The 27,152-nt window shown below is 38.5% G+C and overlaps 1 protein-coding gene across 12 annotated transcripts in view; it reads right to left on the reverse strand.

Moving 5' to 3' along the window:
* LOC148647049 (uncharacterized) overlaps positions 1 to 27,152 on the reverse strand; it is a 45,022-nt gene that overhangs the window by 5,807 nt on the left and 12,063 nt on the right. For 3 of the 12 annotated variants that reach the window (XR_015927567.1, XR_015927562.1, XR_015927570.1), the window contains 3 exons: positions 19,936 to 20,013; positions 1,386 to 3,083; positions 474 to 965 (listed from right to left, as the gene is read on the reverse strand). Coding sequence is in view for 2 of the 12 variants with exons in the window: in XM_088608677.1 (XP_088464803.1) it covers positions 17,644 to 19,012; positions 19,936 to 19,994 (1,428 nt within the window). In the remaining 10 variants the exon portion in view is untranslated. Of the gene's footprint in view, positions 1 to 473; positions 966 to 1,385; positions 3,084 to 13,936; positions 17,165 to 17,516; positions 19,013 to 19,935; positions 20,014 to 27,152 lie in introns of those variants that run through there. The other 9 variants (XM_088608677.1, XM_088608678.1, XR_015927566.1 and 6 more) reach the window with 8 other exon arrangements.

Consider the following 27,152-nt stretch of genomic DNA (forward strand, 5'->3'; position numbering starts at 1 on the left):
TGTTTATTTTTAACTTATATATGAAGTGTTTTCATGCATATTATTTTAACTTGACCTGTCGATTTTCCATGTCATTAATGCCAGGCTGCAATGTGATTTTACACAGACATAGGCTTGTGTAAGTTCCTGTTCATTAAGCTGTTGCCTAGCAACAAAGAAAAATGCACATTGTAGTGGGTTCGATCTGCTCACTTTGAACTACCCCCAACTCCCACACAAAGAAAAACGAATACGTGCGGATCTGTGTAACTGAATTCATTGAGAAGCAGCCATTATTGAACGGTATTATGCTGTTAAAGAGATTTTTGTACACAGTTTGTCACGATCGTCATCCCTCCTCTTAAGGGCGCTCCGACCCTTTCGTATTTTAGTTTATTATGTGCACCTGCCCCTTGTTTTGCCTGTTATTATTTAAGCCCGGCATTCCCGCTATTCCTGGCTCAGCATTGGAAGATGGACACCCGGAAGCCCACCTATCAGCAGGTCCAGAAGACAACCGATGGCACAGGCTTCATCATGGCATCCTGACTGTCTGAGACCGGGGCTCATCCTGCTTTTATCTTCCTGGTTCCCTGTTCCTGTTCCGGATCCCTTTCCGGATTTTAACCTTGTCTGTCTTGGATGAATCTCCCAGCACCTGGACCCTGGATTGTGCTCCGGTTTCCCTTTTTGGACTGTTTGGACTTGTTCACCATGCCCCCCGAGCACCAGATCATCGTCATCACGCCCCCCTGTCTGTCTTCCCATCCTTATCTTCATTGTGTTTTCCCTGTTGTCCTTCTCCAGTCTCTTCTGGATTATACTGTCGGCATAGGGTCCAAAATACGCACTACAGAGTCAGGACTGGCTCCCGTGACACCGTTTAACTTGTTGAATATTCATTAACTTCATGCAGAAGATTCTGAAACTGCACTCCAATGTGTCCAAAAGCAGGGACATCGTTAATGACCATGTCCAGTCTTGCTCTGAAAGACAAGAGTGGACACTCGCTCGTGAATGAACACTACATCTCCACCTGTGTCTCCGGTGAAACTGCAGTTTCAGAAAACCCTTTTCAAAAATCCTTGAAGGAGGTCAATTCTTTACATCTAAGATATATAATCAGATTGAAAGATAGAATTATATATGTATTTTAATTTTGCAATAAAATTAGAAATGCATGAAAATTACACAGCTCTTTTAACTTTACCCTAAAATACCAAGGCTTGGTGAAGCAAAGCAGTTGTACTTGTGTGCCTGTGCTTAATTTGTGTTTTCAGTGATTTATGTTGTAAAAAAAGGTTCTAAAGGTGTGAGCCTGGTTAGTACCTGGATGGGAGACCTCCTGGGAAAAACTAAGGTTGCTGCTGGAAGAGGTGTTAGTGGGGCTAGTAGTGGGCACTCACCCTGAGGTCTGTGTGGGTCCGAATGTGACGGGGACACTACACTGTGAAAAGACACCAGGGTGAGCAGGGGTGTTTTTCAGCTTCCTATCCAAATTTCCCCCTGGCCTTTACCAATCATGGATAGATGGATGTTTGCCCCTTATGTCTTCCAGCATCCTGCTGCTGTTTCCATAACATTCATTTTTTACAGAACAATGCCTTGTGTCCAACCTCCAACATGGAGGACCTGACACCCAATGTGGGAGCCTAATCCACTACCCTGAGATTATGAGTCTCATGCTACCAACAGGTCGAGGCCCTTACCAATCATGGCCTCCTAACAATTCCCATCTACGAATTAGCTTCATCACTCTGTTCTCCTCCCCACTGATAGCAGATGTGTGGGGAGCTTTTCTGTAGTCTGTTGAAATGCGTTAAACATTTGCACCTGTTACCACTGAAGGGATCCTGAAGCCATTAAAGAAGAATGATCTGGAGAAAAGAAGTCAGCATTTTAAAATGAGAGGCTGAGTAACATTTCTAATCCAAGTATTTTGCAGCTATTATAGAATTTAGCATCTGTTTTTCCACAGTAATGGCCAAGGTCCATCCCAGTGGTGGTAAGGTTAGGCTACACTTTTGCTTGAGTGCAGAAATGTTTATTTGGATTGTGAAAGGTGTTTTGAAAATGTGGTGCAATTAGCCATATTGGCTAACATACTGCTGTTCACAGGTTTGTGGGGGTTTAAAATGTATTTGGATTACAGATGGAGGGTAGGTCTAGAGCAGGTGTTCCCAACCAGTCGATCTTGCCAGTCGATCAATCGGAAGAACATTTATGGGCAATTTGACTATTTCTTTTTTTCCATAGCCTAAAAATTCATTCAGATCTGTGCATGTAATGTCATACATTTTACTGCCCTTGTGTGTGTTTAGCCCTTGTCGAATGGGTTGTAAAAGTCTCTTCCCTGAGTGCTGGCTGACACTGAAAAAAAAGGATACAGGAGCTCTGTAAATAAAGAGTGTTGTGTGTGCTACATTCTCATGGTTATCACTGCACAAACCCCACATTCATTATAGCGCACAGAGAAACAAAACAGACTGGCCGTGACAAATTCACCAGCAGTTTGATAAGTTTGATTGCCTATTTGATAGTTGTAGTGTTTGAGCGATGATGAAGCAAAGAGATCGAAAACTTACCGTTACCACAAGGAATGGGAGCATGATTATTTTTTGTACAACTGCATTCAAATCTGGAATGCTAGTGTCTACTAGAAAAAGGGAAATATAGAACAACATTTCAAAACTGCACACAAAACATATGATGTGGACTTTCCTACTAATACTAAGTTATGGAAAAGAAAAGAGGAAAAATTAAAATCTCAGCTAGCAGCAGTCAGTTTTCACAAAGCCTAATACAAGAGGGAAAGCGGCAATCATCACATTGTTTAGTGTGAGTCACGTCCTGGCTAAATACAACAAGTCATTCAGGGATCGAGAAGTAATAAAAAAAGTATTTGCTGTGGCTGCTGACTTGCTGATTGGAGATTTCAAAAACTAACATTTTTGGCAAGATTCAGACAGCTTTTGCCTGACATTAAAGAGTTTCTCAAGTCATCTAAACATGGTGAACATGCCCAATTAGAGGATGACCAGTAGCTTCTGGATTTAGCATTCCTCACAGACTTGACTGAACTGCTGAATGAGTTGAATGTTGAGCTGCAGAGACAAAATAAAAATGTCATCGACATGATTAGCAATGTCAACACATTCCAAAGAAAACTTAGTTCTCAAGTAAGCTACACCACTCAGCAGTACTGTAAGTAGTTCTGAGTCACGTGTGCTACAAAAGCGATTGTATGTGATTCCGAATTTTTGTTTTTATTTTTTAATGGGGTGTTGGCTGCAAGGGAATATGCAAAGATGAATTCCATGCTAAAAAGTACAAAGAGGAAACACTGTGTGTTGTGAATGTGAATTGGGGTGGAGCGGTGTCACAGTGGCTAAGGATCTGTGCCTGTGGCTGGTAGGTTGCTGGTTCAAATCCTGTGGCTGGTAGAGGAATCCTCCTCTGTTGGACCCTTGAGCAAGGCCCTTAACCCCAACTGCTCCAGGGGTGCTGTACAATGGCTGACCCTGTGCTCTGACCCCAAAATTCTCTCCCTGTCCGTGTGTCTCATGGAGAGCAAGCTGGGGTATGTGAAAAGATGAATCCCTAATGCAAGAAATTGTATATGGCTAATAAAATGAAGTGATGTAAATTATGCAGCAGATGAGACTACTTGTCTTCGCCTATGGAATCTTTTGGCTTGTCATCTAGAAAAAACATTATGGTGAAGTGACTTTCCACATAGACCCCCACTACAGGATCAGAAGGTGAATCTACTGTAAGTTACCTGTAACTCCACTGCACTGACCTGGAAAATACAGAGGTTTTGGGGCAGGAGGCTAAATCCAATTGCAGGTGCATGAGCTGAGCAGGCTATATGTACTGTAGAAAGGCAAACCAAAACACAGTCCAAAGTCGAAGTCCAACAGGCAGTGGTCCAAGCCAAAGAAACTCAGGGCAAAGACGCATAGGTTGACCCAACGGACAGCCTGAAGCTGTAACTATGCAAGCAAGGATTCAGGCCAAGGAATCACAAGAGAGAAAGCACCAAGGGTGATCCTCAAGAGAGGTCCGATGAAGCCAGCCGAGTAGAAACACAAGAGCAGCTTAGTCCTAAGAAAAAGCAATTAGAAGCACAAAGACGTGGTCCAAAACAAACAATCACAGGTCAGAGATAACTAAGCAAAGAACACAAAGCTAGAGAATGCCGAGACAAGAGAAAACTCTATAACTCAGCGGACAGGCGCTGTCATAACTGGTCTTAAAAAACCTTTCTAGTAATTAATTGCGCACAGGTGAGATTGATCTTCATCCTCATCTTTTGTCACTGCAAAAAGCTAAGTGGGAGCTTGGTTAGCTGCCATGGGGCTTCAGGGGTGCAAACCAGTGCTTCTGTGACTGTGGACATTCTCAGTCCAAAATGTAACAGCAACCAAATTCCAGTTCTCCTTCAAATGTTTACTTACTTTACCTTTAAAATGATTTGCTCCTTCTTCAGCTTGTTAAACCAGGTCATGTTTTATGTGTAAATTAGATACACAATGTATTTTATACAAACTAGACTGGTTTTAGAAATGTACCATTCCCAGATACATGCTAAGCAAAGACTGCAGTCTCACAGGTGTTCCTGTCTTTGTCCGCCGGCTGGGCTGGGCAAAGCTATAAGAAATGACGGTGTTCTCTTTCAGCACAGGATGAAAGAAGGGCAAATGCATTGTCGGTGATGTCATACTGAGACCTTGTGTTAACTCAGTCTGGTGGAGACTGAAGCCACTGCAGCAGTTTATATTGAAAATAAAAGTTAGTGGAGTATACTTCCAACCTATACATTTTCTGACTGCTTTATCCCATTTAGGGTCACAGGGGCACAAGGCAGGATATACAGATGCAGCCATTCAAAGTGCGCAGCAGAGACACGTACCGGAGGTAATTGGCTACGGCCTCGCTCATCGTGACGCGTGATGATGCAAAATACCACGGTACGTGATTGGTTGACTGACAGGGGCACTCATGGTGCGTTGGTCGGTCGTAGAAAGATTTAAATGTCTTTACTGTGCCAGTTTAAGTTTTGAATATTTATATGGAATTTTACCACTGAAGGGAAATCTTAGTAGCTGAGCATAAAAAGAATAGGAGCATACTGTAACGCGTGTGAAGGCCATAAACGATATTAATTTTGGAACATAAACATACAGTATATGGCTGGTCTCGGTACTTTAAAGAAAAAATACACACCAGTATTCCATTTCTCCCTAAACATTTTAAGCATCGAAGTCTTTAACTAACATGATACCGGAGTCAACAAGCATACTTTTAGAATTTGATTAAAAGGGAATATAATATGGAATCGCGTATCTAAAGAAATTAATAACGATATCATTATATTCATGTACCGCAACACAAGAATAGTACACGCTGTACATTGTCTGTTGATAATGTTTCTGTAGGGCTTTTTCAACACTCATCATGTGACCTTGCCAGTGGTGCTGTGGGTTAGCTTCCTGATTCACACATCACACACTGGGTGTTTGAATTCAGCCAGAGCCATGACTCTTTTTTAACAAACATTTCTTTGAAAAAATAAAACGTTTCCCTGGGTCAGAGATTAAATAAAACTTCACTCGCACCAAACAAATTTATATTTCTAAATATCACAACATGTTCGAATTTAAGTCATTTTAATAACAATGAATAGTCACCTAGGCGTTACAATATAAACATTTATATTGATTTAAATCGCGTTTTGATGTAAATCGCAAACGCGTGTTTAAATATATGTGTTTTTTTATTCACAATCAGACAAATGCAACATATATTGATATCTTTGTCTTCTAAGTATCTTAATAAACTTTCAGCATAGCTTTCTCCCCGTTTAGATTTACTTTTCTTGGGATCTTGGGATCAAACGTGGAAAGATTAGATTGTAATCGTTTTTATTTTTTTAATACATTTTAGAAAAGTGTAATCTATACTAAAAAGCTGTACACCGCCTGCTATAAAGATACATATTGTAATACTTTCAGGTTCGGATAGAACGGACACAAGAAATCAGACTTGCGGAGTTAAAGCAAGTTAAAGCCTTGATTTTATATATCACCTTTAAAAGTGGCATCTCAAAGCAATACAGTAGATGTAAAAACAGTTAAAAGGACCACAGATTACAAAGTAAATACCCAATACTGATTGTACCCATCTGTCATGCTAATAAAGCACCTTGAATTGAATTGAATTGAATTGAGAGAGAGAGGGGGAGGAGGGCGAGCGAGAGAGTACAGCCAGGACAGGCAAATAAGATACACTCCACAGACATTCACAACAGCGACATATCATAAAACTTTTGCACATATTGTTAAATTATTACTTGTTTTTCAGGAAGTTAAAAAAACACTTGAATTACTTTTCCAGTCTCTCGAAATAAAATTATTTTTCAAGCAATGTAACTAACGTCGGGCAACGTGTTTTTTTTAATCCAACATTGACAGCCACATCTTAAATCTTGTCAGTCAGCTCTTTTTTCTCTATTTGAATTGTGGCGATTCAAACAACTTGGGATAACAAGTGGTCTCAAAGTCACCGAGCTCACAGAGCTTCAACAACAGATGACAATTTCCTTAGTCCTTCCTTAGTCTTCCTGAAATTGTCAGAATACAAGTGAATAAAAGCATTTTATTAAAAACACGTTTGCGTTTGTTTGGGAGCTATATTATGTATTTTTCATATGTAAGATATAATGATGTGTTCCTGCTTACACATCGCACGACTTTAAAAGCTAGAAAAACATGTTTTGATTCACATTGCCTCGCCCACCCTCTCTCTCTCTCTCTCTCTCTCTCTCTCTCTCTCTCTCTCTCTCTCTCTCTCTCTCTATCGCTTGCCCTAAACAGACAATACACAGGGGGGAGGGCAAGCGAGAGAGAGAGTTTTTTGCCCTATGTCAAAACGTAACTGTACTTACTGGGTTTTGGAGGGGGGGGGTGTCTTTAGCTGGAAATCTCTCCCCCTTCTACTTTGAAAATACCTGTGAAACCAGTTTAATTCGTCACAGCCAGCACTCACACAGAGAGGGGGGGGTTGTACTTGCAGTGCATCGGTATAGATGGGAAAGCCAGAGCCGACCGCTAAGCCGCCCTCGTGTTTGGGGTGTTTATCATTCTTAGTGCATAACAAGGAAGATTAATAAACATAAACATAATCTCACGGTTAAATAGTCAAGTCTAGTCATGTGTGAGTCTAGTCTCACAGAGCTTCAACAGCAGATGACAACTTGTGAGTTTGATTAAGAATGAATAAAAGCATTTCATTAATAACACGTTTGCGTTTGTCTGGGTGCTGACAAAGTAAAAAACAATTACTTTTTGACAATGAAGAACTGTGTGCGTGTCTCTCTCTCTGCTGGCGTTTGTAATCGTTTTTATTTTTAAATACATTTTAGCAAAGAAATGTACCATAAAAGTATTGTGAGACATATTTGGGTTAACATGTTCAGTGTTCAGTGTGTGGTAATTTGTTTGGTGCAAGTGAAGTTTTATTTAATCTCTGACCCAGGGAAAAGTGTGGTGTGGACGGCTGAGGAGAGAATGCAGGCTCGCGCTGTGTCTGTTATTCTTTTTGTCTTCTTCTGGCTTGGTCGGATAGTTTTTGTTTTTGTTTTATCAATAAAGTTTGATAATCGGCCAGTGAAAGCTCTGTTGTCCTTCACATGAATGCCTGAAACATTGTACCGAACCCAGGATTTTACAGTATTTTTTCTTTAAAATACCAATAACAGCAACATACAGTTTACATAATATGTTGATGTTCCAAAATTAATATCGTTTATGACCTTTATGACCTTCGTTATGCTCTTTGTTAATGTCTAAGCCGGAACACATCATTATATCTCATTTTGTATTTCTTTAAAAACAAAAATCGTTTGCCCAGCCTAACAGTATTGTTGTTATTGTTTTTATCCTGTAAAGCGCTTTGAGGAGCCACCTTTAAAGGCGACATATACAATAAAGTTCATTATTATTACTATTGTTAATTTGCTGGACAGAGAGGTGAACATTATTACGCAGAAGACAAAGATAGCGATTTACGTTGCATTGTGCATTGTGCTGCTGTAATAAAGTTTTAAATAATTAAAAGTCTAAACAGTATCAGCTTTATTTATGGGTTGTAATTTAAAAAAAGTCAAAAACCGCACTCAAAATGCAATTAAGAGCTTTCTGGCAAGAGGAGACACCCAAATTAATAATGTAACATGCCACTGTTTGTGCATAAATAAGGTTATACTGCTATTTCCTTAGATACGCGATTCCATGGGTTTTTTTTTTTAATCCCCGGCGGAACCGGGCATCCATAAGAATCAAGTAATAGGTGTATTCCATGCTGAAAAAAAAGAAGAAAGAAAAACACATTCCATAAGAATCAGCGCTTTTATATAGCGCCTTTAAAGGTGGCTTCTCAAAATGCTTTACAGGATAAAAACAACAATAACAACAACAACAATATTGTATTTCATTGCACTTTGACAGATCGTCCTTAAATCAATTGTTGATTTAGTTTGACAGTAACCCTAACACTAACCCTATTTTATTTTTTCAAAGAAATGTTTGTTAAGAAAGAGGTCATGGCTCTGGCTGGATTCGAACACACAACATGTGAATTGTAAGTCAGGAAGCTAACCCACAGCGCCACTGGCAAAGTCACATGAAGAGTGTTGAAAAAGCCCTACAGAAACATTTTCAACAGACATCGCACCACAGCACGATGTGTGTACTATTCTTGTGTTGCGGTACATGAATATAATTATATCATTATTAATTTCTTTAGATACGCAATTCCATATTATATTCACTTTTAATCAAATTCTAAAAGTTTGCTTGTTGACTCCGGTATCATGTTAGTTAAAGACTTCGATGCCTAAAATGTTTAGGGAGAAATGGAATAGTGATGTGTATTTTTTCTTTAAAGTACCGAGACCAGCCATATACTGTATGTTTATGTTCCAAAATTAATATCGTTTATGGCCTTCACACGTGTTACAGTATGCTCCTATTCTTTTTATGCTCAGCTACTAAGATTTCCCTTCAGTGGTAAAATTCCATATAAATACTCAATACTTAAACGGGCACAGTAAAGACATTAAATATACATATAAATACTGTATACAGTACAGTTTGCATACAGTAATATGTTTATGTTCCTAAATCAATCTCTTTTATGAGCATGTGAAAGGCATGGTGAATCGGAGATTCTCAAAAATTACTGTACTTTGCATGATTGGAAACAAATGCGTGATTGCAAAATGCTGTGGTGTTACTTTTACAAAGACGTTCAATGAAAAAAAGAATGTGGACCAGGGAAATACTTTGAGTTTACAGCTTGTCCAAGGTCATTCATTATTAATACTATTAGTAATATCTTCGGTAAAGATTTTGATAGCGAGAGCTCAAACATGAGAGGTTGAGCTTTATTAGCTCCACCTTGTGGAAATTCCGGATACTATTATTTTACTTGCTGTACCACGTGGTATTATGAGGTACTATACGAGAATTTGCGGTAACTCGCGGTAGGCTGCGTCAAGCGCACCACAAAATAATGCGGTATCGCCCACTTGTTTTGAATGGCTGCATCTGTACCCTAGACTAGATGCCTGTATGTCTTCTTATATATACAGTACGTACTGTAAACACTGGTGTTGATTAAATCAATGGCACACTTTCTTTGTTATTTACTCATGTAAACTTCCAGCGGACTACAGGTTAGACTCCAGGTTGATTCATCATAACAGACAAATGGTTGTTAAACCTCAGGTATTTAGCATCAGCTGGTACTGGTCATACAGTGAGGTATACTTTAATGTCAAAGATGTTCACTTGACATACAATAATAATTCCACTTGGATGTGTTACATGGGAACTTTACATGAGAAAAAAAAAGAAAGAGAAATTGGAATGCGATCACTAAAAAGTGTGTTTACGGGAGAAAAAAAAACCTGAAAGAAATAAATGAAAGAAAAGATACTTTACTCGCTATGAAGAGTAAGAACAAAAGCGAAAAGAGGCTGTGCAGGAGGATCGAAAGCTGAAAAAGGGGTACAGACTGTCAGACGGTGTTTGGTCTGAGCAGTGGTGAAGAAAAAAAATAAACAGACGGATAATAAGCGATGTCGAGTTTTATGAGAAGTTACGCTGTTAAAAGGAAAAAGGATTCATGTAGAAGTGAAACAAAATACAGCGCATTGTGGTACGAAGAGAACAAAATATATTCTCGATGTGTATGTGTGTTTTATGAATTTGTGTGCCGGCATGTATGTGTGTAACTCTGAGTTTTGGTATACTAAATGATGGTGCGAGTGTGTTTAGCCAGGTGGACTGGCTAGAGACGTAACTAAAGAGACGTGATGAAAATCAACTTAAAGAGATTGGAAAATATGAGAACGTCTGGAACCTATAAGTACAGTACAGGTGGACTTAAAAGGAGTTAGATAAACAGTTTTTGTATTTATATACAATTAGTTGTAATAGTGGAAACAAAAGTTGGATTTATTCGAATGTCTCAAAAACAGACATGCTGAAACGCTGTAGGTTTAGAATCATGACTGGAGATAACACTACTGTGAGATTTGCAGAACTGAATAATCTCCACCGACAGATAGGGAGAAATATGTACACGAAGGTGTGAGCAGTTTACATAGGGTATATTCCACAGAAATTGGATAAATCTTACAAACAAAATAGACAGGCTGACCGGGGGAAATCTCCGGTTTACAATTAGTGTAAACAAGAATATACTGTACATGTCATTTTAAAAGAAACTGCACAAAGCGCATGCAGGATGAAGGAAGCAGGGACCTGCCCTGTGGTTCAACTGACAGGGAAGAACAGTGAAAAATTGATCACCCTTCTAAGAGCTCTGGTTCCAGCAGCAAAAGCTGCCTGTAATAATTTGAAACAAGCTCTCTTACAGGTGCTGAGACTGGGGATTCCTCAGATGGATCAACCATTCCTTTGTATGTAAGTGTGGAAAAAGGGTTCTGGGCAGCTCTGCTGACGCAGGAGCATGTAGGTAGGCATTATTTTACCATTAGATGCTGTAGCCAAAGGGTGGGGGACCGTTAAAATGTAAGAAAATATAATACTGTTTACTGATGGCTCCTCTCTGGTGCATGAGGGAGAACAGAGAACAGGCTGAGCTATTACAACAGAATTCGAGGTGCTAACGACCGGAAAATGCCCCTCCACTGCCTCAGCGCAGCAATCCAGTTTAGAGCCCTGAGATTGTAAAAAGAAAGATGTTAAAAGGTTACTATATATAGATGCAGCCATTCAAAATGCGCGGTAAAAACCTGCGGTACAGTAACCTACCCGAAGGGCACCGGAGGGCACCACGGTAAGTGATTGGCTGGCCAAAATGAACGACAGGGGCACTCGTGGTGCATTGGTTGGTAGTGAAAAGATTTAATCATTTAATGTCTTTACTGTGCACATTTTAATCCGCTTAGTTTTGAATATTTATATGGAATTTTACCACTAAAGGCAAATTTTAGTAGCTGAGCATAAAAAGAAGAGGAGCATAACGCATCTGAAGGTCATAAACGATATTAATTTAGGAACATAAACATTACTGTATGTACATAAACTGTACTGTGTATGGCTGGTCTTGATAGTTTAAAGAAAAAATACACACCAGTCTTCCATTTCTCCCTAAACATTTTAAGCATGAAAGTTTTATGAAACGGTACCCAAATATGTGATTGCTGTATAGAATGAATTTTAATTTTTAAAAATTATTTAACACGAAAATTAAGCTGTTTACATCTTCCGCCTGAGAACAGTCACCCGTTGCTACCCAACGCAGAAACACAGCCACTAACTAGCAAAGAGAGGACATTAGCTAGCCAATATGATAAAGAAATAAATGATTATTTTGTTTATTTCTTTTGCACATTTATTTGAACATTTCCATCGATTGTACAAGCACTTGGAAACTGTCCAATCCCTAGTTCATCAGGCATTTTCTTTTACGCTGCGGGCATTCTCCTGGTCTGTGTCTTCTAGGATATAATGCCAGCGAACTCTTGTTTTTATGTCCACTATAACAGACAATCTCCTTTGCTTTTAACCGTGCGTTTAATAATTTCCTAAAATTAAAATGATTTACTTTATTTCCCTCACGGGATCAATAAAAGTATCTATCATCTGTCTAAACTATGGGACAGAATTCTGGGCTCTCCCCATACCAGAGATTATGGTAGGGCTTCAGAATGGTTATTGGCTGACACCATCTGACACCCCTCTGATTGGAGAAAAAAGACGTGCTGGTTTGCTATACATACAGTACTGTACCAGGAAGAGGATTTCTTTCTATTCGAAACGTGTATTTTAAAAGTTTAAGAAGTAAAAACCTTACAACGTACACAGATTTCGTTATCTTTGTCTTATGCATAATAATGTTCACCGCTCTGTCTAGCAAATTAATAATAAACTTTATTTTATATAGCGTTTTAAACGAATAAGTAATTAGATTGCTCATAAACCTAATCACTTGCTTTTTCTTTTTATTTAGGCTCAGATTTCAACTATAGATCGTATTATTAATAACCATAATAACAACCAACCAACAAACACAACCATATAAACATAATACCAACCAAAAACATAGATAACGACCACAATACAAAATCAAATATATCAAACCATTATACTCTCGCAAATTCCTCCAATTATCATAATCCCGCCCCTTATGCAAAACCAAACCCTCCTCCCATCCCAGTTCATCCTCTTTATCATCCTCAAAATCCACCTCGATTTTCAACTTAAAGTATTACTGCTTACTGGGTTTTTGAGGGGGGGGGGAGGTGTCTTTCGCTGGAAATCTCGCCTGCTTCTACTTTACGAATACAACCCCCTCTCTGCCGGAGTGCTGGCTGTGACGAATTAAACCGGTTTCACAGGTATTTTCAAAGTAGGAAGTACAGTGTTAAGTGGTAGCTGGGCTCCTCAATAGAATCGCTTTAACATGCTAATGCATTGGTTTAACAGTCCGGGAGTGGCAAGCTTCCAATGTCGACTCGACTGGAAGACAATGAATGTATTTTAGCCCTAAATGAATTAATAGCAAACATGGTTTACATAAAATACATTTTTCCAAGAAAGTTTATAATAATACGATCTATAGTTGAAATCTGAGCCTATATATAAAGGAAAAGAGCATTTTCAGAGAGCAATCACGCTGTGTTTATGTAGAAAAAGCGATTAGGTTTATGAGCAATCTAATTACCTATTCGCTTAAAACGCTATATAAAATAAAGTTTATTTAGAGATGAATGATCAGTGTCGCAGTTTAAATAATTTTCGTAGGAGGGCTTGGACAGATTCCAAGTGCATTTTTGCAATTTACGTTGCAATTTAGAGCTTTCTGGCAAGAGGAGACACCCAAATTATAATGTAACATGCCACTGTTTGTGCATGAACAAAGTTATACTGCAGTTTTCCTTAGATACGCGCTTAAAAAAATTTTTTTTTGAATCCCCGGCGGAACACACTCCATAAGAATCAGCACTTTTATACAGTATATCGCTTTTAAACATATATTTAAACGCGCGTTTACGATTTAAATCAAAACGCGATTCAAATCAATATAAATGTTTATTTTGTAACGCATAGGTGACTATTCATTGTTATTAAAAAGACTTAAATTCGATCATGTTGTGATATTTTGAAATATAAATTTGTTTGGTGCGAGTGAGGTTTTATTTAATCTCTGACCAAGGGAAACGTTTCATTTTTTCAAAAAAATGTTTGTTAAAAAATAAAGTCATAGTTCCATGGGATTCAATCACAGACCATGTGACATGGGAGTCAGGAAACTAACACACAGCGCCACCAGATTTGACAACGCTATAAAAACGCTATAAAATAATGTGACTAGGCACAGAACAAGTTTACAGCACAGTACAATAATAAATGCTGACCATGACTTTAGAAGCATAAATTACCTTACACTCAATTTAAACACAAGCTGTCTTTAGCCCTCTAAGCTGGTTCATACAGAAATGTAGAGATCCAGGCTCAGAACACACAGCTTCATTAGCGAATACATATGCAGGACAACTAGAGAAGACATTTTACAGAGGATGGATTTTTAGAAACATCCCATCAGTGACATCACTGAAGTCAACTCCTAGGTACTGTAACTGTCGTGTGGATAGTTTCACAAGAATCAGACAAAGGTTTAAGCATCGCTTGTTCTAGATAAAACTGCAAAAAAAACAAAACAACAACCCATAATGTACTTCTTTGCGGCTCTGTTTGCCCAAATCATATATTCACAACGTGAAATCTAGAAAAAAATATTACGTAACCAAAATCCGCAATATGGAAACAGAACCTGGTAATTGTTGATAGATGATGTACTCGTAACATTTTTACAAGACGAACTACAACATTTAAAAAATGACTTGTATGTACTTGATGTCTTTAATCAATCTACGGCGGCAAAGCAGAGTCCCAGCACAAAACGAAACTAAAACGCATACCGTTTCGCGCTTCTTATTAGTTGCTCAAAAGTAATTTGACCGTATGAAATGCATAATATAAACCTCTAAACATATACGTGAGCAGTATTTACGCACTGTAGTATCGGTGTTAAGACATACCTCTCAAATACTGTAAATCAAGTTAAAAATATCTCAAGACCGATTCTGGTCATAATGAAACCATGTTTCGTGTATGTTTTCTTTAAAGTACCGAGACCAGCCATATACTGTATGTTTATGTTCCAAAATTAATATTGTTTATGGCCTTCACACGCGTTGGAGTATGCTCCTATTCTTTTTATGCTCAGCTACTAAGATTTCCCTTCAGTGGTAAAATCAGATATGAATATTCAATACTTAAACGGGCACAGTTAAGACATTAAATATACATATACATACTGTATACAGTACAGTTTTCATACGGTAATATGTTTATGTTCCTAAATCAATCTCTTTTATGAGCATGTGAAAGGCATGGTGATCTAGGGGCATACTACACTGGGAAGGTGTGACAGGCTGTAATCGCCTCACTAGGGGTGAGGTGGAAGTTACATTGCCCCCATCACCCACAATCTGAAAGACCAACGAAGGAAATATCAACCAAAGGAACACCGTGGGTAGATGCTCTACCTGCGGTCCTGTGCAGTTTGCGGGTTGGAGCAAACGGAACTGTGAGACTGAGCCCATTTGAGATCATCATGGGCAGCCAAAGAAACACCCTGGAGGCCAAGTTTGGCTAATAGACTGTTGAATTTACTAACTCTCTATTACAGTATTGTAGGTTTGTTAACTGAAGCGGTGCACAGGGCTCGTGAACAGGTGCAGGACGCTTGGGGACCTCCAGTAGAGGGGAGACACGACCGGATACCTGGCGAGTGGGTGTAGGTGAAGAAGAGATACCCTGCCAGACGTTGCAATCCTGCTGGGAGGGACCATATCAAGTGCCACTAACTACTGACTGTGCCATCTGAGTGACAGGATGAGATCGCTGGTCCACGCATCGCACCGAGCCACGGCACCAGAGACTGAGTGAACAGAAAGAAGGATGTTGTTACTGTTTCTGTGTCTGATGCTTCCTAAGGTGGACCAACAGTGTGCTTGTTAGGCCTGAGGAGCATTACTGGGGATATGGTATCAACACATTCCAGGTGTTGGCATATGTATCAGCCAAAAAATGATAATCAGAGTTGGGTCAATATTGCTATTCCAAGATCCTGACGATAGATTTCCACATGGCTGAGATCTGCGTTTGGGTCCTGGGGTAGGACTTTATTTATTTGTACGATTAGGATTGTTTTATATGTATAAATTGTAACTATAACTTGTACAAAAAACATCAATCACATCTTGTTGTAACCGTGGAACGCACAATGTCATGCCATGCCTGTTCACCTCGAAAGGAAAAATCTGCCCTGACATTGATGTGTAAAAAATAGGCAGTACTGACGTATGCCATATTTTATAAGGGGGAATGAAGTAAAAGTAAAGATGGGGGTTAAGTCCTTTCTGCTTGACGATTAGACTTCTAAGCAACAGGAGTTTAGGGCAGGAAAGGGAGAACTGATAAGAATTCCAGATGCGAGCTAGGAGAGCTAGGGAACCCCTGGGGACTTTATCCCTGACCATTTGGCCAAAAAGCTGTAAACTGGCCAAACACGTGACCTTCCCCCTTTACCATAATAACGAGTGACGTCAGAAGCGGAAAGGAAAGGATATATAAACCTAAAGTTTGTACCAGCACTTTGAACAATATTTTGGGAAACAAGACTTCGGCTTTATTGTTCCTTGCATGCAATAAACTCATCTGTTTAACTTCATCTTGGGATCCAGAACCTTATTCTTTCTGTTACAACACTTTGAAGCCCAAGAAACTGAAATGTCCCTGCCATTGTAACATCGATAACAACATAGTTGTGTTTCTTTAATGATGTATACAAAATTATAATATAAACTTGACATTCCTGGAAAAACAAAGGATTGGAATCAAAGATTCAACCATGAAGACCAATGAACTATCAAAATAATTCAAGAATAAAGTTGTAGAAAATAACATTTTGAAAATCATTCTGAAGACAGTGAATTCCCTTTAAGCACTGAGAAGTCGATAAATAAGAAGTGGAAGGTATATTGTGCCCCCTAAACACTGCCTGGATCACTCTGTCCCTCCAAACTGAGACAATGAGCAAAGAGGAAACTGTTTCCAATAGCTGAGATGGGGGAAACTGTCCATGACTAAACAATATCCCACTTGGTCAGTGTGGCAGAGGAGCAAACCCATCTCAAATCCTGCATGACGTTTGCAACAGAGCATTGGAGTAAAACGTCAAACAAAACCTCCTTTTCATAACTAATAGAGTCGAGTGGGGGATGCAAAATCAGTCATCTGTGAGCACCTTGGTCTCTTGGGTGGTCTTTCGGGTCGTTAACACACAGTCTATAAATTAATGAGTCATATTGTCAATAACCACTGACCAATAAAATGAAGAATAGTAAGACACAGAAGGTAGTCAGCTGTGGGTTGGCACCTTCCCTTTTTCTGAGAAGACTAATGTTGTTCCCCTGTGGTCAGACAGTTTCCCCTACCAGTCCCCTCCAGTACTGCACTTTTCTGTGTTGTGAAGTCCAAGACTTGAGGCTTGACGTACAATTCTCCTCTTATGATGGATTCTGCATAGAGAATACATTTAAAAGAGCTCAACTAAGAGTTATATATGTATATAATTGCTGCAGAGAACTGTGATATCCATGCATGGAGCAAAACAAACTATTATAACATATTCAGTTATCTTATTGTAATTATTAAATTTATACTGGGTTTAAATTTTAGAACTCAAGACTGGTGTAGAATTTTAATGGATAGCCCAGATTCAAAATCATCTTTTGAGGTAATAACTTCCATTTGGATAGCCAAAAAATGTCACAACAGTTTGGAGAGTAGAACTGTATCACTGTGCACAGGAATAGCATCAGAGACAGTTAACAGTTTATGTAGAAATTTCTGCATAAATTTCTCTTAGAGTCTCAGCATTTGCTTATTATTTCAATTTATATAATACATTCCTAATGGAAAAAATCTGATACAGAAAAAATGTTTCTTTTTTATGTGGAGTGTTGACTCTTCAAGCTTTGGTTTGTCCCTATTGATGTCAAGACTCCCAGGGCTCAGTACATGCAATCATTTTATCATAGTTCCAGTCAATGAAGAAACGGGCTTGCACACTAGGGGCAATGCTGTGGTTAAGAGTTAGGAATGTATGAAGCAGGCAACCAAGATCACAAGTGTACACATCATATTCAGGAAGATCTTCAGACTCAGACAAATGTTCCTTTTTCTTGAAGTTTGTAGCCCAGTCCCATGTTTTCCATTGCCTTGTCCCATCATATTGCGAGGAATATAACCCCACCCATGAATAATAAAACTTGTTTTTCCAGTCAGTGAAGGACTTATCAATGTAAAGTCGCACACAAGCGTAGCCATGTTTAGTGTAGAGCTGGAGACTGGCCTTGTAGCCTGGTATCTTAACAGGACATTTTTGACAGGAATCGTCAAACTCCAGTCCTCTGCACAGGGAAGTCCCCCAGGGATTTCTGAACAGCCTCACTTGCAGACCATGGTTCAGAGGAACTGAGGTTTCATAAGAGCCTAATCGTCTTCCGCTAATCCAGTCCCATCCACCAGACAGATAGTTACCATCCGGCTGTCTTTCATTTCGGTACAGCCCAACCCATGCCCAGCTGTTCAAATCTTCAGTGGACAGGTTGTCCCAGGTGATCTTGGCAAATCCCCTCCCTGTGGTTTTAACTTGGAGTTTTGGACCTCTTTTTGGCACTGAGCCATCATTACCAAGAGAAGTGTGACATTGGTCATTAGAGACTTGGAAGAAAAAGGATTGGAAAAGGTCTTTCACTAAACATGTGTTTTTCTGGCCATATCCAATGCAACACAAAAAAGCAGACAATTCCAGTGATTGTATAGCTCTGATGAGTTGTGGGTTGATGCGGTAAGTATGTTCTGGAATGTAGTGCTCACTGATGTAGATGTGATCAATGATATTATAGGAATTTAGTCTGATGATGAGTCTGTCAATATTACGCTGATCTGAATTTGGGAAGTTGTAATAGTCTCTTGTGATGTATTCAGGCAAGGCATTAGCATTGTGATGTTCCTCGGAGTTCAGGTTTCCCACTGTGTAGTACTTATATCTGTTCCGATCGGGCAGCTCAGGGAGAAGAGGTCCTCTCCTGGGATAGTTTACAAAGTAATGAAATCCATAATCTCCTCTCCTGGGATTGAACTGTACAAACATGTTGCCATTATTAATAAATTGAATATTATGCGCAAACCAGTGCAGGAGTTTAAGTCCATGTCTTGGGGGGTTGAGACCAAATTTCACATCATTTAAATCTTCTATAGTGTTTAGACTTCGAATTTCTTTTAACTGAGTTGGATAGGAGATGATGAGGATCAGTAGCAGCAGAAAACAGCACCAGAAACATTGAGTCCCTATTATGAACCTGGGAAAGAGGGAAAGGCATCAATGGTCTATTAGTTTGGGCATCACTGGATATGATCCTTTCCAATTTCTTTTAACAAAAGACAAGTTCTTTGGAGAATATAGATCTAGCTCTAGTCTACCCAAAAGTATAAAATTTATATTGCTAGAAGTTTTCCTTCCCCAAAACAATCCCAAAAAACAGACAATAACAACATATTAATCTGTTGTTCTAATGATCCTGCTGCTCAGATGGGCTAGCAGAGAATCATGAGTTGCACAGGAACCTGAGGGATATGCAGGTTTCGTGTGGTGCTGCAAACAGACAGAGGTTCGAAGCCGCAGGCAGGTTGGCAGTGTAAGAGGCAGAGTTACCGAGCTGCACAGCCAGGTCACCCATGCATAGGTCGTGGAGTTGTAACCACGCCATCAAGGTGGAGAAAAGCGAAAACACCTGGGGTGCAAACCAAGTGAGATGGATGGGCAGGCATGGAGTCCAGTTGTAGTGCTGGAGAAAGGATCAGGAATCAGGCAGTCCTTGTTGTACACAGGTAACGTACAGTATCAAAGCAAGAGGGAGATTCAGGAATTGTGGTCGCAAGACAAAGGTCAGGAATCCAAAGCAAAGCACAAAGAGACAAAGTCAAGGAATAAACAAGAGACTCAGAGTTCAAATTCTATATCAGAGCTCTGACCAGAGTCTGCGTAGCCCTTAAACATTTCTCCATCATGTGGATAAGAGAGAAGATAACTGCCTCCAGGTGATCTGGGCCTCCTGTCAATGGGTGTCCATGACAGCCAGCGCTGAGTGACAGGTGGCTGTGGGTGGAGCAAAGTCCAGCTGCCACACCCATGCTAGCAAGTCCTACAGAACAGCAGCTATTTACATAGTACGTTGAGCTTTCAAATTCTAAAAACCTCTAGTGAACAAGTGAATGGCATTACCTTATACAAACAACCCACATGATTAGGGTTATGTGTTTCAGTATGTTTATTCTCCCCATTCAGTAGCACTGAACAGTCCTGTGGAGAAAAGAGAACATGTAATAAAAAACTTTATTTTATAAAGTGCCTTTAAAGGTGACTTCTCAAAGCACTTTACAGAATGATAACATCAATAAATAAAAATATTTTTTTACACAATTACAATACATAGAGGAGACCATGGAAGGTGGTAATAAGTATAGTAGGAGCAGAGTAAAGGCTGTTTCTTAAGAAGGTTCTGGGTAATGTATATGTTATAAATGTAAAAATGCTGGAATAAATGTATAGCAAGTACATTCAAAGATTTTTTAGCGCTTTGTAATTCTTTAACTTTTTTATCAAGTTTTAACTTTATCAAGGGTTGCAGAACAGCCATAGCCAAACCAGGCAAGCAAGGGGCACAACCCTCAACAGGATACCAGTCCATCACAGGGCACACACAGACAAAGAAACACAAGCTCACACCAGGCCCAGTTTAGCTCCCAGCATGTCTGTTGACTGTGGGAGGAAACTGGAGCACCAAACAGGAGAACATGCAAACTCCATGCAGATCACACCCCAGATCTGGAATTGAACCCAGAGCACCAGCACTTCTAGGCAGCAAGGCTAGCTATTGCACCATTGTGCCACCCTCAAAATTGTTCCCTTTCTCCAAAAATGAATATCTCTACTTTACTGACAAAACGAACTTGCAATGCTCAGGGATTCTGTTGCTGGGTTTGAGACCCCAAGATTCACAATAATACCAAAATTGTGATACTAGATTTGCCAGAATTAAACAGAACTTGAAGTTGATCTGGCATTTAAGAAGCTAGCAAGTGGCAAAGCTCCAGACACAGATGGAATAACTATAGAATTTTATTAATTCTTTCTAATTTTATGAATTGGAAAGACTTAAGAGACTTCTTATATCTAACCGTTTTGGGGTGCATGTGCGATAATACTTTGTCTACTAATATGAAATAAGGAGTCATTACATTAATCCCTCAAACAGGTAAAAATCTAAAAAATGTTGAGAACTGGAGGCTTCATTATTAAATATAGATTACAAGATTTTCTCACGTTTATGCAAACAGATTAAAAATGGCTTATCGCAAGTAAGTGAGGCACAATCAGGATTTATAAAAGGAAGGAATAGACAAAATAATATACATTTAGTACTGCATTTGTTAGATTTTCTAAATTTAATATTTGATGATGGTTCAATATTATTTTAGACTTCTACAAGGCTTTTGACAGACTGGAATTCGTTCATTGCTCAAACCTTACAAAATTTTGGTTTTGACTCTAAATGTATTACAATAATTAAACTACTATATAATAACATTAACAGTTTGGTATCTCTTACTAATCGAAAGTCACCATGCTTCCTAATCGATCGAGGAGTTAGGCAAGGTTGCCCCATTTCTCCATTATTATTTATATTGGCTGCAGAAACATTAGCAATCCTAATAAAAAACAGTTACATTAAGCCGTTAAATGCATTGGGCACTCATATTATTATCAGCCAAATGGCAGATGATACAACATTATTTCTAAAAGATCAAGATCAGAGATCATTGGCAATTGAAACTATTAAGACATTTTCAAATGCTTCAGGATTATCTTTAAACATTAACAAACGTGAACTAACGACGATTCATGATCTTATAGAAATTCTAATTATACCAAATAAGTCTGAAGTCAAATACTTTGATTTGTACAAATACTTTGGATTTGTATAAATAAAAATGTAGAGGATAGGATTAAACATTCTCTACCTAACAATATTTCCAAAACTCAGGCTAGACTTACAGATGCAGCCATTCAAAATGCGCGGGCGATACCGCATTATTTTCCGGTACGCTGTATGTAGTCTACCGCAAGCTACCGGTAAATACCGCGAGTTACCGGCAAATACCGCTAGTTACCGTAAATTCTCCTACAATACGACAAGCAAAATAATAGTATCCGGAATTTCCGCAAGGTGGAGCTAATAAAGCTCAACCTCTCATGTTTGAGCTGTGGCCATCAGTCTTTAACGAAGATATTACTAATAGTATTAATAATGAATGACCTTGGACAAGCTGTAAGTGTAAACTCAAAGTATTGCCCTGGTCAACATTCTTTTTTTCATTGACCGTCTTTGTAAAAGTAACACCATAGCATTTCGCAATCACGCATTTGTTTCCAATCATGCAAAGTACAGTGATTCACCATGCCTTTCATGCTCATAAAAGAGATTGATTTAGGAACATAAACATATTACCGTATGAAAACTGTACTGTATACAGTATGTATATGTATATTTAATGTCTTAACTGTGCCCGTTTAAGTATTGAATATTCATATCTAATTTTACCACTGAAGGGAAATCTTAGTTGCTGAGCATAAAAAGAATAGGAGCATACTGCAACGCGTGTGAAGGCCATAAACAATATTAATTTTGGAACATAAACATACAGTATATAGCTGGTCTCGGTACTTTAAAGAAAACACGAAACATGGTTTCATTATGACCAGAATCGGTCTTGAGATATTTTTAACTTGATTTATAGTATTTGAGAGGTATGTCTTAACACCGATACTACAGTGCATAAATACTGCTCACGTATATGTTTCTAGGTTTATATTATGCATTTCATACGGTCAAATTACTTTTGAGCAACTAATAAGAAGCGCGAAACGGTATGCGTTTTAGTTTCGTTTTGTGCTGGGACTCTGCTTTGTCACCGTGGATTGATTAGAGACATCAAGTACATACAAGTCATTTTTTAAATGTTGTAGTTCGTCTTGTAAAAATGTTACGAGTACATCATCTATCAACAATTACACAGGTTCTGTTTCCATATTGCGGATTTTGGTTACGTAATATTATTTTCTAGATTTCACGTTGTGAATATATGATTTGGGCAAACAGAGCTGCAAAGAAGTACATTATGGGTTGTTGTTTTGGTTTTTTTGCAGTTTTATCTAGAACAAGCGATGCTTAAACCTTTGTCTGATTCTTGTGAAACTATCCACACGACAGTTACAGTACCTAGGAGTACGCTGGGCAAACGTTCTGAGGTCAAATTCTTCCAGCACGGGGGTACCTTTAAAGCGGAGACGACGGCACCGAAATTTTTTGGCGCGCCCTCTCTTTAAAGCCCTGGCCAAATATGAAGACGGTACGTACAGTTATAATTCAAACGGAATAAAAAACTACACATCCCAGTTACCATGGTGGTGCTTGTGATCATTGCGTTTAACCAACGAAACAGGGCGAAAAATCAGTCACATGACTTTGGGGCAGAGTTTCGAAAGCTTAACCTATCAGCAACAAAGCGAAATTTACACGATAGGCAACCTCAAACTGTCAGTTACACGACTGTGTATGTCGCTTAAGCCACTCCTATTTGGCATTTTAGTTATGGAGGCGAGAAGACGCCCCCCCCCCCCCCCCCCGGGTGTCTGATTTGCCGCCATCTTTAACCGCTTCGTGTCCAAATGGTAGTAGCTACGCGTACGAAATAAAGTTCATCCCAGCTACAAAACATATATATTTTTGTGGTAAGAGGGAGCAAAACATCAGTATTTACTGCTACTAATTAGTGTACGATTTATAGTTGAAATCTGAGCCTAAATATAAAGTTAAAATCTCGACAAAGCAATGTAGGAAATACAGAGAAAAGAAATCCTTTCTGACATCTAAAATCAGTTTCGATCAAGGTCTCTAAAAGGATTTTCGGAGGGCAATTACGCTGTATTTATATAGGATAAGTGATTTATGAGCAATCTAATTTCTTGTTCGTTTAAAACAGTGAAATGTCAGCTGCAAAAGATCGCACCAGAAACAGCCCTCTCTCTGCCTGTCATAGACGTTCAGGAAAGGCTGAATGAAGTAATGTCAAGTACAATAATTTGGTGATCAATATTAACAGTTGTAGGACAAGAAACAAAAGATAGTGCAAACTTTCTAAGATTTTTAAGGCTAAAACTCAAATTCATTCTACAAATTAAGGCAAATGAAAATTCAGGACGTTAAAGTGCTAGAGGTGTAAAAAAATACAAAAATGCACATGAGCAAAAAGTTTTAGAAATGGAGCAAACAGAAAAAAAGCCATGCCTATAGTGTAGAAGAGGGATGCAGGAACACTTGCTTAGATATACAAAAAAATCACAAAAAGGTGTATGTTACAAAAGAACATGTACATCAATTTCCCTTCGCAATCAATAAAGTCTTATCTATAAACATGAAACAGAGTGAGGAATCAGAAAATTAGCATGCATAAAAAACAGCAATTCTGTCAATGAGCCCTAAATTAATTAATAGCAACCATGGTTTCATGGAGGGCTTCTCAGATAGTTGGGCATTCAGGTAGATTGCCAGGTGAAAGGATTTGTAAACATACTTTGTTAAAGCAAGTCAGTTTTTTCCGCAACACATAAAATACATTTTTCCAAGAAAGTTTAGCCTTTGTCACTAATGAAACCACTAAATAAAGACATAAATATAGAAATCTTAAGATTTTTTTTATTCAATGTTGGGAGCAGGATGAACTGTGCTAAGTGTATATTTTGTCGCAGAGTTGCTGCAAGATGTTAACAGTGAAAAAAGGTATTTAGAAATGAGTTATTTCAAGAAGAAAATTTTCAGAATAATTGCAAATCTAGCAGGATAGAGAAAGCACAGAAAACAGGCAGTTAGATTGATCAGATTAGTATGAAAAGTTATTTAGCAAAGGGAATGAGAAGAGTGACAAACTAGTATGCTTTAGATCTTTTTATCTGAACCAGGGAAAACTGATCATATTTCTCTATAACAAAAATAAACATTTATATTGATTTGAATCGCGTTTTGATTTAAATATATGTGTTTAAAAGCGATATACTGTATAAAAGCGCTGATTCTTATGGAGTGTGTTCCGCCGGGGATTCAAAAAAATTTTTTTTTTAATCGCGTATCTAAGGAAAATTGCAGTATAACTTTGTTCATGCACAAACAGTGGCATGTTACATTATAATTTGGGTGTCTCCTCTTGCCAGAAAGCTCTAAATTGCAACATAAATTGCAAAAATGCACTTGGAATCTGTCCAAGCCCTCCTAAGAAAATTATTTAATCTGCGACACTGATCATTCATCTCTAAATAAACTTTATTTTATATAGCGTTTTAAGCGAATAGGTAATTAGATTGCTCATAAACCTAATCGCTTTTTCTACATAAACACAGCGTGATTGCTCTCTGAAAATGCTTTTCCTTTATATTTAGGCTCAGATTTCAACTATAGATCGTATTATTATTAACTTTCTTGGAAAAATGTATTTTATGTAAACCATGTTTGCTTTTAATTCATTTAGGGCTAAAATACGTTCATTGTCTTCCAGTCGAGTCTAGTTGACATTGGAAGCTTGCCACTCCTGGACTGTTAAACCAACACATTAGCATGTTAAAGCGATTCTATTGAGGAGCCCAGCTACCACTTAACACTGTACTTCCTACTTTGAAAATACCTGTGAAACCAGTTTAATTCGTCACAGCCAGCACTCCGGCAGAGAGGGGGTTGCATTCGTAAAGTAGAAGCAGGCGAGATTTCCAGCGAAAGACACCTCCCCCCCCTCAAAAACCCAGTAAGCAGTAATGCTTTAAGTTGAAAATCGAGGTGGATTTTGAGGATGATAAAGAGGATAAACTGGGATGGGAGGAGGGTTTGGTTTTGCATAAGGGGCGGGATTATGATAATTGGAGGAATTTGCGAGATTATAATGGTTTGATATATTTGATTTTGTATTGTGGTCGTTATCTATGTTTTTGGTTGGTATTATGTTTATATGGTTGTTTTTGTTGGTTGGTTGTTATTATGGTTATTAATAATACGATCTATAGTTGAAATCTGAGCCTAAATAAAAAGAAAAAGCAAGTGATTAGGTTTATGAGCAATCTACTTATTCGTTTAAAACGCTATATAAAATAAAGTTTATTATTAATTTGCTAGACAGAGCGGTGAACATTATTATGCATAAGACAAAGATGACGAAATCTGTGTACGCTGTAAGGTTTTTACTTCTTAAACTTTTAAAATACACGTTTCGATACAGAAAGAATTCTTCTTCCTGGTACAGTACTGCATGTATAGCAAACCAGCACGTCTTTTTTCTCCAATCAGAGGGGTGTCAGATGGTGTCAGCCAATCACCATTCTGAAGCCCTACCATAATCTCTGGTATGGGGAGACCCCAGAATTCTGTCCCATAGTTTAGACAGATGATAGATACTTTTATTGATCCTGTGAGGGAAATAAAGTAAATCATTTTCATTTTAGGAAATTATTAAACGCTTGGTTAAAAGCAAAGGAGATTGTCTGTTATAGTGGACATAAAAACAAGAGTTCGCTGGCATTATATCCTAGAAGACACAGACCAGGAGAATGCCTGCAGCGTAAAAGAAAATGCCTGATGAACTAGGGATTGGACAGTTTCCAAGTGCTTGTTCAATCAATGGAAATGTTCAAATATATGTCCAAAAGAAATAAACAAAATAATCATTTATTTCTTTATCATATTGGCTAGCTAATGTCCTCTCTTTGCTAGTTAGTGGCTGTGTTTCTGCGTTGGGTAGCAACGGGTGACTGTTCTCAGGCGGAAGATGTAAACAGCTTAATTTTCGTGTTAAATAATTTTTAAAAATTAAAATTCATTCTATACAGCAATCACATATTTGGGTACCGTTTCATAAAGCTTTCATGCTTAAAATGTTTAGGGAGAAATGGAAGACTGGTGTGTATTTTTTCTTTAAACTATCAAGACCAGCCATACACAGTACAGTTTATGTACATACAGTAATGTTTATGTTCCTAAATTAATATCGTTTATGACCTTCAGATGCGTTATGCTCCTCTTCTTTTTATGCTCAGCTACTAAAATTTCCCTTTAGTGGTAAAATTCCATATAAATATTCAAAACTAAGTGGATTAAAATGTGCACAGTAAAGACATTAAATGATTAAATCTTTTCACTACCAACCAATGCACCCCGAGTGCCCCTGTCGGTCATTTTGGCCAGCCAATCACTTACCGTGGTGCCCTGCAGGTAGGTTACTGTACCGCGGGTTTTTACCGCGCATTTTGAATGGTTGCATCTGTAATAGCCGGTTACAAAGAGATATCTCCTTATTTGGTAGAATTATTTTGGTTAAAACAGAAAGTATCTCCAGATTTAT

This window comes from Lepisosteus platostomus, chromosome 16 (assembly GCF_059453375.1).
Source record: "Lepisosteus platostomus isolate fLepPlt1 chromosome 16, fLepPlt1.hap1, whole genome shotgun sequence".
Lineage (NCBI taxonomy): Eukaryota > Metazoa > Chordata > Actinopteri > Semionotiformes > Lepisosteidae > Lepisosteus > Lepisosteus platostomus.